Source organism: Stegodyphus dumicola, chromosome 6, assembly GCF_044657685.1.
Source record: "Stegodyphus dumicola isolate Sdum_Otavi_A_Nest chromosome 6, ASM4465768v1".
NCBI classification, from domain to species: Eukaryota; Metazoa; Arthropoda; class Arachnida; order Araneae; family Eresidae; genus Stegodyphus; species Stegodyphus dumicola.
In genome coordinates this window covers 221,554,563-221,567,017 of record NC_140773.1, presented here as the reverse complement: position 1 = coordinate 221,567,017, position 12,455 = coordinate 221,554,563, and the positions used below count along the sequence as shown (strand labels likewise).

The 12,455-nt window shown below is 33.7% G+C and overlaps 1 protein-coding gene across 8 annotated transcripts in view; it reads left to right on the top strand.

The window, feature by feature from the left end:
- LOC118195845 (sodium channel protein para-like) overlaps nt 1–12,455 on the top strand; it is a 401,580-nt gene that overhangs the window by 152,748 nt on the left and 236,377 nt on the right. For all 8 annotated transcript variants that reach the window (XM_085819569.1, XM_085819567.1, XM_085819570.1 and 5 more), the window contains exon 2: nt 10,120–10,454. In XM_085819569.1, coding sequence (XP_085675695.1) covers nt 10,131–10,454 — 324 coding nt within the window. In that variant the 5' untranslated portion in view covers nt 10,120–10,130. The remainder of the gene's footprint in view (nt 1–10,119; nt 10,455–12,455) is intronic.

Genomic DNA, 12,455 nt, shown 5'->3' with positions numbered 1-12,455 from the left:
ATAATTACATATGTACATTTATACAGATTTAAATTTTTTTCAAATACGTTTTAAACAACAAAAAGTTTACAATATGTTGGCAAATGCTAAAATTTGAATAAAAGTAGTTTTTTTAATTCATAAAGTGAACTAAATTTATAAATACCTAACAGCTAAAAAAAAGGTTGACCTCATTTCTCACCCCCCTCCGAGACTATGAAATACTTTCCAGAGGGGGTGGGGCAATTCTCCTAGGAGAACATCTATTACATTGCAATTTGGTGTCAACTTTTCGATTTTTCTTGATTTTACCCATCGCGTGATTATAGTTTCCGTTGTCAGCATATTAATCGTCGCAAGACTGCAGCATTTATGCCTGGTTTAAAATTTAAATCCTGTTTTTTCATAAGGAGTTTAAAAATAAACTTTTAAAGGTATTCGCTTTGCTTTACAGTTTTTTTTTTTTCTAATTGATGAAAACATGAAAAGAGATTTATGTTCTGATAGATAAACTAGGTTAATTACGTTTAGTCCTTCAATCGATAAATATGAAGCGCCTAAAAAATAAATAAATAAGAAGATCTGGAAACTTTTCCCTGTATTTCTTACCTCATTAACACTGACTTGAGCAGAAACTTTTGATGATGCTTTTAGGGGTTTTTTAGACAAGTTGAAAGAACTAAGGAGATTGAGGAAAATTTAACTGAAATATACTTTACCTGCACTACTCACATGCATTAGATCTAATATTTTCTTTCAAAAATAAGCAACACCTAAGAACTAGGCTTTTAATTTTAAACAAAATCAGCTCGGGAACAAGGCTTTTATACTTTATGAATCTCCTGCAAATATGTGTGCATCTGGAAAACGTTACGTATAAAGTTATCTTTTATTTAATGCGAATATATATCTCAGAAGAAAGTGAAAAATTGTGAAATAATTTTTGGTGATTTCCTAACTAAAGTACTCCTATTTAGTACTATTTGAAAAACATATCCCCTTTATTGCTAAAAAATTATTAAAAAATTAACAATTTTATTTAAATTTAATTCTTTGTAGTATTTCTGTAGTTTTAATACAGAAACGTTCTTAAGTAAACCCCAAATAAAATTTCTGGTCCAAGACTTGAAATATATTATATTTTTTATAATTAAGATGCATGTGTTAATAAAAATTATCATTTGGATATTTTGTCAGTAATGTGGGGATCTCTTGCATTTAATTTTATTAAAATATAGTTTTTCCAAAGAGCAGTAAGAAATCTTTATTGTATAAAAAACTACTAATCAGACTAATGCAACGTACTTTTAGGCAGAAACCTTTCTTGGAATTTGAAAAATAAATTGTTTTATAAGGTATTTTCTCGATCCTTTCTGCATGCCTTCTTGGTGTAGTGATAGCACACTCGGCGCGTATTCGAGAGGCCCAGGGTTCGAGTCCCGGCGAGGGCATTGATCCTTTTTCATGCCTTCTGCTTTAAAATAACCTAATGATTCTAGAATATATAAAATTTAGGAATATTTTAGAACAAAAGAATGTTTTGTTTTCGCTTCCTTTTTTCTAAGCACGGAACGGCGCTTCTGAATATGACATATACATTCACGCTTGGTAACACTATTTAAACATAATTGTCATTCACATTATAAGGTATTTTCTCCCTCCTTTCTGCATGCCTTCGTGGTATAACGGTAGCACACTTAGAACGTATTTGAGAGATCCAGATTCAAGTCCCGCCGAGGGAAATGCTCATTTTTCACATCTCCGGTTTCAAAATAATCTAACGTCTCTTACATGAGCGCCGAACTAAAAGGCGGTAGATGATGATTCTTCACCACCAGGATTTGTTGATTCGGTCACTTAAATCCCCGGTCGCTCTTTAAAAGGGACTCGGCGCGTATTCCAAAGATCCAGGCTTGAGACCCAGCGAAGAAATTGCTCATTTTTCGTGCTTCGTACTACAAAAATCCTAATAACTCTACAATTTAAAAAATTCTGCTTTACTGTTATATTTTTAGCTCACCTGATCTGCATGATTCGTTGACTGAATGTTATCTAGAAATTTTATAAAAATTCGGGCAATGTGAATCCGATACTGTAACATATTACAGTAATTCCCGATTAACGTACTATGGAATGTACTCAAAATCTATAATATTCAAGCTCAAAACAAGGATAAAGACTTCTTAAACAGTATCTTCTTTCCCTGACCGTGTTTCTTGCATCCAGATAATGTTCGATGGTTTCTTTTTATTATCACCATCAGTAATTGTCTCTCACTTACTCTCAAAATTGGTTCCAAGAGCAAAACCAAACGCGCTGGTAATAAATCTAAAAGCAAAACCTACAGTTCATTTAGAAAACTTGGAAATAATGTGTGTATAGGAAGACCAGAAAATGATATTAACGATAACTTGAGATATATATTGACTTGTTTCTACAGTGACTATGAGAGTCAAGAATAAATTTTGCATTGTCGAAAGCATGATAGTTCCGGTAACTTTAAAGTGTAAACCTTTCAAAAACCGAAATGGAATATTTCTGTATTTACTGGGCCAATTGACGAAATTGAACTTGTAATTTTCATGTCTCAAAAGCGCCACTCAGGATATATATTAGATTTATATATAGAATCGTTCTAATATAAGTATTCTGACACAAAAATCGGACTTTTCCTGAAATCACATACCGAATTTTTCCATATGTTGATTTTATCACTCAAATTATGCCGACTTGCCAAGTTTTGTAAAAATCGAACGAGTAGTTTTTAAGTTAGATCTCAAACTTTTAGCTCCTGAATATTAGTTGAATTAGGTATATATTTATTAATATCTCTTTTTTTTCTTATTTGATTCCTTTTTCACCTTTCAAAATTTAGGTTCAATGAAAATAAATTCATATAGATATATTCTAATTTATTTTTTAAATATTTATAAATATATTTATAAATTTAATATTTATAAATTTTTCGAAACTGTTTCTGAATCATATCCTATAATACTTTACAATTACCTCAAAGTAGAGGCATTTCTAGTCATACCTAGAAAATATTATATTTTCTAATTCAAAATTTCCAGATATACGCGAATTTATGTACTGTCGCGTTTTGAAATTTGACATATTTGTTATAAACGATAGTAACGCCAAATGTGCTTTACACACTTTATTAATATTATTTGAGAGAATGAACGAAGCACTTTTTTTCTGCTCGCGCACAATGAAAAAAAGGAAAAGGAAGGTAGGTAACGGTAAATTGAGAATTTGGCCGAATGAATTATTCTTAGGTCAAACTGAGAAAAGTGCGGCAAGATAATTTTTTTAATTCCTCAATAAGTTTCCCACCACATTTTATAAAATTTAATGCGTGGGCATAATTTGAGTCGTAGAGTCGAAAAATGGGAAAAAATCGGTATCTCATTTTAGCAAAAATTCGAACTTGTGTCAAATCACCTATGTTTGAACGATGCTATATACAATCTAGCATATGTTCTAAGTCAAGCTTTCGAGACATGAGCGCAAATTAAATTTCGCCAATCGCTTCAATAGAACGGATGTTACAGAACTGTCTCCCCCCTTTTTTTGTGCAGATTGTACAAGCATTGCTAAGACAAGAGTCTTGAACCTGTTCCAGAGACGAAGAAACTACTGTCTCACTGGTTTGAAGATCTAATACTGTTGAGTTTTCTGATTGCACAGAGAAAAAGTAATTCGTTGCTCAAAGAAATACAAGAGAAAAGCGGTATCACAGCCATGGAGACTACATTTTGAAAATAGTGTTGGATGGTACGAGTAACTCAAGAAGCGTGCATTTCTCGAGAACAACAAAGACAGGAATGAGACAGGAAGTACAGATACTAAATGGTGGTAGTAAGAGCATACGGTCACAAAATCTACTTTAAGATATGAATGTGAGCTGCTGATTACAATATTACCAAAATGGCTATTCAGGCGAGCACTTCGACTGCATTGAACTTTCAATGTCGAAAAGGAAAGAAGTCGCCAGGGAATGGAATCTCTCTTTATGATCGTCCATCTCTATTACATACTCTACCATTACACAGCCGTATTATCTCGTATAAAAGAATGTTTTTATTTTATAAATATTATTCCAGTTTGTTTATATTCTTTTATGTATCTTTTAGATTTTTATAATTTATGCCCGACTAAATACTTCAGAATTATATTTCGTTTCTAAAATAATGTATAGTCACCCAGACAGTATAGTGGTTAGGAAAGCTTACTGCGGTACCGAAAGGGCCCGGATTTGAATCCCGGAGAAGGCATGGATGTGTATAAATGTATAGTGTCCGTGCGGCATCGGGGCACTCTAAATATGTGGCAATCCGAAAGTCCTCTCCTGTGGTTTGATGAAAGGCGAGACAAGTGGGAGACCCCAGACTACTCACTTCCCCCCGGGGATGCTGTCCCTCAAAATTGGGGTGGAAAATAGAAGTCCAGGCCCCTTTTGGAGTAGTCCAACCTCTCTCTGGAAACTATTCTTCCATGTAATGTGGACACGACAACAACAACAAAAAATAATATGTAAACAATATATATATACATATTTATCTGATTCTTGACATGATGGAGTGTAAATATTTTTGTAAATGATTTTGAGATTTTTGTAAAGGATTTTGAGATTATTTTTATTTTTTTCCACTCAAATAGTCAAGAAGAACGAAATGTATATTCAGTACTCTTTAATTGTTCAATTCTAATGTTTTAAATACTTACTCCTTACGAGTTTATTTGAAACCTTAAAATAGAAATAGTTAATGTGCAGATTTCAGTTACAGATTTTCACAGTTTTTTTTAATTAAAAACATTTCTTAAAGTAATCGTTAATTAATTCAAAATGTTTAATACCTAATTAAAAGTACTTTATTAGTTCCACGCTGTTTTCCTAATCTAAGTTTGCAGTTAAATTATTTCTTTAACTTTTCAGGATAGCATAATCATCATATTAGAAAAACAGTTTTTGGTAAAACTGCATATAATAATAATTATTATTGAAGTTTCTTGCAATGTCATATTTAATGAATTTACAAATGTTTACTAAAGTAAAATTGAGTTAAGTAAAGGTTTACGTAACGTATTACTAACGTAACTGGGGGATTACTGTAAATGTACATTGTCTACATACAAGCAAATTACTGTAAAATGTAAATACACATTTGTAAATATATGTAAATTACTGTACATTTACAGTAATGTTCGAAACGTACATAAAAATGTACGTTGTTGTACACAGCCTACAACGTACTACAATTTCGAAGAACTCTTATTCACTAAAAGAGACTAGAGCTTTTACTGTACTTAATTATTTTCTAATTTAAAAACAAAATTCTATCTCATTTTCAAGTAAAAGCAAAAAGACTAGGGATTTGCACTACTGAATTTTTTTTTATTCCTCGTTAAATACATAGTATGTAAAAATAGAAAAAAAGCGGCAAAAATTCTGATGATGATATCCGCTTTCATTCTTATTCGTTGGCTTCACTCCAAATTGACTACGTTAGTTAACTTGATTCTCCATTTCCCTATTCTAAATAGATATAACATGACAAAAATACTTCACTTGTTGAAATCTTTCACATGCCGGTTTTCGGTAAAGTTTAGTTGTTGTTATTATTTTTCTTATTTACGACAAGTGTTCGCAAAATACTCGGCTTTAAACGTAATACGTATCTCTATCATTGCTGTCTTAACTTCGTAGATTAAATTCCCATCAATCTCTATTATAGCCCAATTCATTTTGTTGCAATAGAAATAGAAATTTAATTTCAAAGCTAAGTAATATTGTATTGAGATATGAACAACAATTTGAAGACATATACGTGATCCTAAACTGATTCAGAATATATTCGCCAGAAGCGTTTTTTTTTCCGCAAACGGCATTGGAAAAATTCATCTATAACCCATAAATCTCATAAATCTATATGAATTTCCTTTAAAGCAAGCATAATACTTTACGAATTACATTGTTGTGTAAGCATTAAACTTGCAAAAATTATACTTATTTTTTAGACAATTTTCATTGCATTTACAGAAATATTTTATCTAACATTTTTGTGTTTAAAAAAATGTTCCATTTGATAGCCCTTATTCTTCACTATCTTTCTATACCGTAATTACCAATATAAAAGCGGGTTTTTTTTTTTTTTTTTTTTTTTTTTTTTTTTTTTTTTTTTGGTTTCTTTTTTCAGTAGCAGAAGAGGTATTTTATCCCATTAATCTTGAACAGCTTTCAAAAGTCAAAAGAGGTGATGTAGGTCGACGTCTCGACAATCCACTTTTCAAACATCCAAAAGCCGAAAATCCCTAGATAAAGCATCAAATATTTAGTAAGGATATGAGTGAAGGATACGGCCATAAACGTTTCTTGATCCATTTTTTCCAGGTAATTAACAGTGGATTTTGATTTGCGGCTGTTTGCTTTGTCTTGATGGAATTCCATTAATTGATGGCACTGTGGGTAAAGAGAAAGTATTTCATATTTAAAAATCTGGAATAAAATATGCTCCTAATAATATGGGGAGTTGACCTTAACAGTTTACTGCGTTATCTTTAATTTTTATTTGTCGTTCTATCAAAAACCAACAACAATCATAAATCCTTTCAAAACGTTTCCTTAGATTCCTTAAGCTATGTTCTAAGATATTTTCCCTTTGATGATCATAAATAGTTCTCCTTTTAATTGCAGTCATTTAAATATACCCAAGATTCGTTTATTGTGACAACATTTTTCTATTTTCGTCAGAATTATTGTTTCTCATAAAGAATTCTTCAGTGCGTCCATCTTTCTGCGATATATCGTAGAAAAAGGCTATGCTTATTACGTTTTGGGGATTTATATTTATTTTAAATAACCAATTTTATTTATTTTGTTATTCTTTTCTATAAGCCTTCATTTCCCTAATTATCTTTGCTAGAATATTTAAATTCGGTAGCGCGCGTGTAGAAATGCAAATTCTACATTGAAGAAAGAGTTTAAAAACCGAGGTTCAGTAGGAAAGTGTGAGAGAGTTAGGCTATTGCCGTCACCTCTGTTGCGTAAGCGTCCGCTCCCAAAGTTATTGCTGGTTTTTGTGGCATAACTGCATTTATTGCTGCCACTAGTTCCGACGCGGGTTCAAGGAACAGGAATTATCTAAGCCCTGTAGCTTATTTCTACTATTTGTGCATATCTTCGAATTTTTAGTTTCGTTCTGTGATTTCAGTTACCGCCCAAGGGACACCTGTTAGCGTCGATTTGAAGCATTGTAAATTTTAAAGAGTTAAGGATACTTTTAGCCCTTCTCCTGTGCAGTTACTACTCTTACAGTTCTCACTTAGAAGTTAGAAAAGTGGACTCTACAATGTTTTTTCTCCGTTTTAGTATTCATATCTGCATTAGTTATATATATAAATATATATATAATAAGCTATATATGTGTCTAACTCATATCCTAAATCGCGCTTACGAGACATGAAAAACACAAGTTAAATGTTGTCAAACTGCCTAGTAAAACGGGAGATATAAAAATATCCCTTTTTCCGGATGTGAAAGGAGTACATATATTTTTGCAAGCTAATTGCATTTATTAGATGGATTATTACCATCGAAATAAACAGTTTACATTAATTATATGGATCTAAGCTTTACTACACAAATAAGAGTATATGATACAACTTGTTATTTTGTGGCGGGAGTTCCTTATAACAAAATAATATGTTTTTAAAGAGACCTGAAGTTTCTGGGAGGCAACCATTCCAAAAATTTAAACTTGGAAATTCTTTTACAAAATTTGATACTGAGTCACAGTTTCTCCAATATTAATACACTGGAAAATTTCAGAATTGTTAATTAAGAAAATTAATTAACTTCTTAAAAATGCAATTTTTATAAAAATTTTTTAAGTAAAATCAATAAACCTTTGGATTTTCGACATAAACATAACCGTTTGGTGTCGTATATAGAGTTACGTATAAATACAGTAACTTACCTTTAGCAATTAAACTTTGCAATATGTCACGGAAATTATCTTCTAAAGTCATCTGAAATAGGTAAAAACCGTAGAGGTTTTCGTTCACACGTTAATTAAAATCTGAGATGATAAATATTACTTTTTGAGAAAATATGGTAGCTAAAGAATACCGCATTGCTCAAGGATATATTATCTGCAATTTAAACAAAAGTAACTCTTGTTATTCCAAAACACAAAATGAAACAGCGCACAGAAGGAATGGTAGGTAGTTTACGAGAAGAATATACAGGGTGATTCAAAACTAGAAGAACAAACTCCTGAGGGGGACAGAGTACACATAGACGACTCGTAATCTCATAGTAATGCAGGATCGGAAATGTAATCCTAACGAGATAGTGAATGGTCGGAACATTGAGCATTTGTTGTGAAACTGAAAGTGTACATATTCTAGAGTCATTGGGTTATTTTAAAGCAGGAGACATGAAAAATGAACAATGCCTTCGTCGGGACTCGAACCTGGACCTCTCGAATACGTGACTAGTGTGCTACTGTTACACCACGAAGGCATATTGAAAGGTGGGAGAAAATAACAAATTTGACGACCAGAGTCGCCAAATGGCGATGGCGACAATCTTGTCCAAGGTATGATGACAGGGGTTGAACCCCTGGCCGTGGTTCTGCGGTTGGATTGGAAGCGTAGTGTCTGCTTAAGTGTTGATGAAACGTGATGCCCAAAACTTAACCTTATAATATATTGTAAATTACTGCTAAATAAAGAGTTTTCCTATCATTATTAGCTTGTCATTCCCGTATCCTTGTTTGCCCTCCAGCTGGTTAGAGGTATTAAAGAAGCAAATTGTTGGACTTCATCTCAAACTGACGTTTAAAAACTATAAGAATAAGTCTTTACTTTCCTGATGATGAAATTTTCCGACATTTCGTAACGTGGCGTACGGAATTTCGAACGTTTTGAAATATTGGGTGCTTTGAAACGAAACTTCTTCCTTCTACCGTGGACGTCCAACGAACGCTTGACGTATTTCAAAACATTCGAGATTCCATGCAGTGCCCATTATTCGAATCTTCGAGCAACTTCGTTACCAGAATCTTATCCCTCCTAGAAGTTTGTTCCTTATAATTCCTAAGTTGTTTTGAATCACCCTATAAATGAAGGAAAAAATATGTAATGCATTAAAACGCAGAGGCTTTCAGTTTTTAGGATCTGCTACGATTTCTGAAGCAGACTTTGGACCACTAAACCCCATGTTTCTAGCCGTTCTATGCTATTTTCTCTTTTAAGCCTTCGGTAACGCTGTCTTCCGTACCACTTTCTAATAGCGTGGTCAAAGAAAATTCCTGGAAGATGTTTTATTGCGGTGTGACTTCGGAGGAGTTCAGCCTGGAGATGAATCCAAATTCCAAACTCTAAAAACAACCCCAAAACCCAAAACATCGCTCTTGTAGTACGGATGAAAATCAGAGACCACCGGAAACAACCAGAACTGACGAAATATTGCCCTTCCAAAACGAAAAAAAAACCACCGAGGCTACTTACTGTTCTCTTAGAGTCAAAATCTATCTTAGTAGGAGGAGGGTTAATAAGTTTAGAAAATATCAGCAAAATTGCTTAACTGCAAATAATAAGTAGATAATAAAAATATCATTTAAGAATTAGCAGTTCATCATTTGAGAGAAACAACCCCTGTTACCAAAGTATGGACAGTACTTTGGAGCTCATCAAGGTTCGTTTCGTGGTAGTGACCGTGTGAAAGATCTGATACACATAATGTCCTATACCTTACTTGTGTATTATCCGTAGTTTGTAGTAACAGTACTTTGGATCTCAGATGGACCTCGTCAAAGTTCTTTTTCGTGGTAGTGACCTTGTGAAAGGTGTGATACTCATAAAATCCTATACCTTACTTGTGTATTACACGGAGTTTGCAGTAAATGTAACTATTGCAGTCTAAAATACTACTTACGAATCATTTAACTACAGTTAGCTATTTTTTCTTTCTTCTTTGGATGTGAGCCATGCTTCTAACTGGTCTTTGTGCCATTAGCTGTTTATATTCATATAAAACATGCATCTTTTGTAGCAGTTTGAAACGTTATAACTCATATTTTTGTAATTCACGAAACTATTCTGGTAACACGTTTTCTTTTTGTCCAACAGAGGAGGCGGTGATGTCTTCCGGCGACGAGCAGTCGGACGAGGAGACGGTTCCTCTATTCCGTCCCTTCACGAAGGAGTCACTGGCGGCCATCGAGGCCCGCATTGCCGAGGCCAAAGCCCGTAAAGCGGAGAGGGAACGTCTCAAGGCCGAGGGGGAAATCGGCCCAGACGGGGTTCCGGAACACTATTCGATCCCCCATCACGAAGACAAGCTGGAACCTGACCCTACGCTTGAAGCAGGCATGCCCCTGCATCGGTCGCTCGCGCCGGATTTCCCTCCAGAGCTCATCGCCACGCCTATCGAAGATCTCGACAAGTATTACGAGAACGAAAGAGTAAGTCCTTCTTCGAAATTTATTTCTGTATAGTATATAATTCTTCTTTAACATACGTTCGTATAGTAACGCGGAAAACTGTTCATATAGATCATTCGATACAGTTTATCCTTTCTTCCTTTAAAAACTCCACTCACCTGTTACTCACAGTTACGCTGCGAACAGAAGATTTTTCCAAACTATCTTATTATTCTTTACCAGTTAGTTTGCAAGAAAACGCCTTTGAAGAGTTACTTTTACAGACACCTGAATTCATCATTTTTAATTGCTCGCTTAGAACTGCAGGTAAAGACAAACCTTCATAACTTCCACTGTATTGGCTAACAGTGAGGTAGTTTATTACATGCACTCTGCGATCATAGAAGTATCCATGATAATGTCGTAATCAGTTTTAGATAAATGATAATTTTAAAAATACTGCGAAATTAAGCTCCACTAGTTTAGTTAGCTCTGTTATTTGGTAAATAAATAAAAGCGTATATATTTTTGCTTCTGAAGAAGAGCGCCTTGTGTTCTATCACCCTCGAAAATAATAGTAATTCAATTTTTTTTTAACCAATGGCGGGCCCTCAGCCGACTTCGGCTTGGTCACTACTAAGGCCAGAATTTGTGGTCACTTTATTACGGAGGCACTTAATAGGTGACCAACTTTGCTTCCTATGTAGGATGGACAGTTACAGCCATACCTTCTCTGGGATTCGGACCCGAGCCCTTTGGTATCGCAGTCGGCTCCCATAACGAGTATACCGTCTGGGAGTCTGTTTATATTTCAAAATCTACGCGAAACTAAAGATTTTTTTTTTTTTTTTTTTTTTTTTTTTTTTTTTTTATTTTCAATTTTACATTTGCATGTTTCTCTTTCATTTAAGAAAAAAGTTTAGTTATAAGGTTCAAAATTTTACTTAACTTACTTTAAAGGGGCTAAAAGAAACGAAAAGAATAAATTCAGTATCAAATCTCTGCTTTTTCCTACTTCAGCATTTTCCTTAAATATCTCTCTGTTTAGATCTAATTTTTAATTATTTTGTTTATTGTTATATAATAGGAACGAGTAGCCTAATTTGGACCAATTTTGTATTTTGCACTATATAGAAGTGCCAATAAAAATTAAGCTGTAGGAAATAAACTCACTAAGTGTACCTTTAAAATAGAACCGTTTATTAAATTTTAAAAATTATTTATAACGTTGAAAAATGAATTGAAAAAATCGTGTCATCGGTTCAATTTAGGAAACCGGTTTCCTTATTTGGACCGCTAGTTTCGTAACCGCAATTACAACAAAAACAACAAAACAAACAACTTTCTTAACCGCAATTACAACAAAAGAACCTTTTAATTGCAGCACTAACTCCAGCACACCGAGTATGTATCCAAGCGTGACATTTCATGCATTGTATCATTTCTTCTTCCTTGGTTTTTTCACATAATATACAAAACCATGAATCACCAGTTTCTTTTTTATGTTTCTGCATTTTGTTAAAATTTGGTGAACTGATTTTTTTTTAAGTTTTGGTATAACCGCGATTTTTAAGGGCTGCTTGTTATTTCCACTGCTTTCTGGGCTATTGGTGCACTGCGAGAAGACGAAGGGCAAGTTGGGTTTGGATTTTCCTTAGCTCGCGGTGATATTTTTTCAAGAACTGTCCTAAATCGTTTATTTTCGTTATCACTTCTATCTTCATCATCATCACTACTAGAAGGTGAAACAGGGGTTCTGCAATTAGCTTTTTAAATACGTTTTAAGCACGCTTACGCATACTTCGTCTCGGAGACGAATGGTTGCCATTCCCGTAAGCTTTTCGAAGGGTAGCATTCTAGGTTTAATTATAATTTATCCATGAAAAAAAATGTCGTTGTCGAAATTGGACCGGTTCAATTTCGGCGACTGTTTTCGATCCAACTTGGGAAACTTGAATATTTAATGCTTGATATTGTACAGAAACGTCAAACTAACATAACCTCGCAAAATTATAAATGCAAATTGTAGATAAATAAGCACGT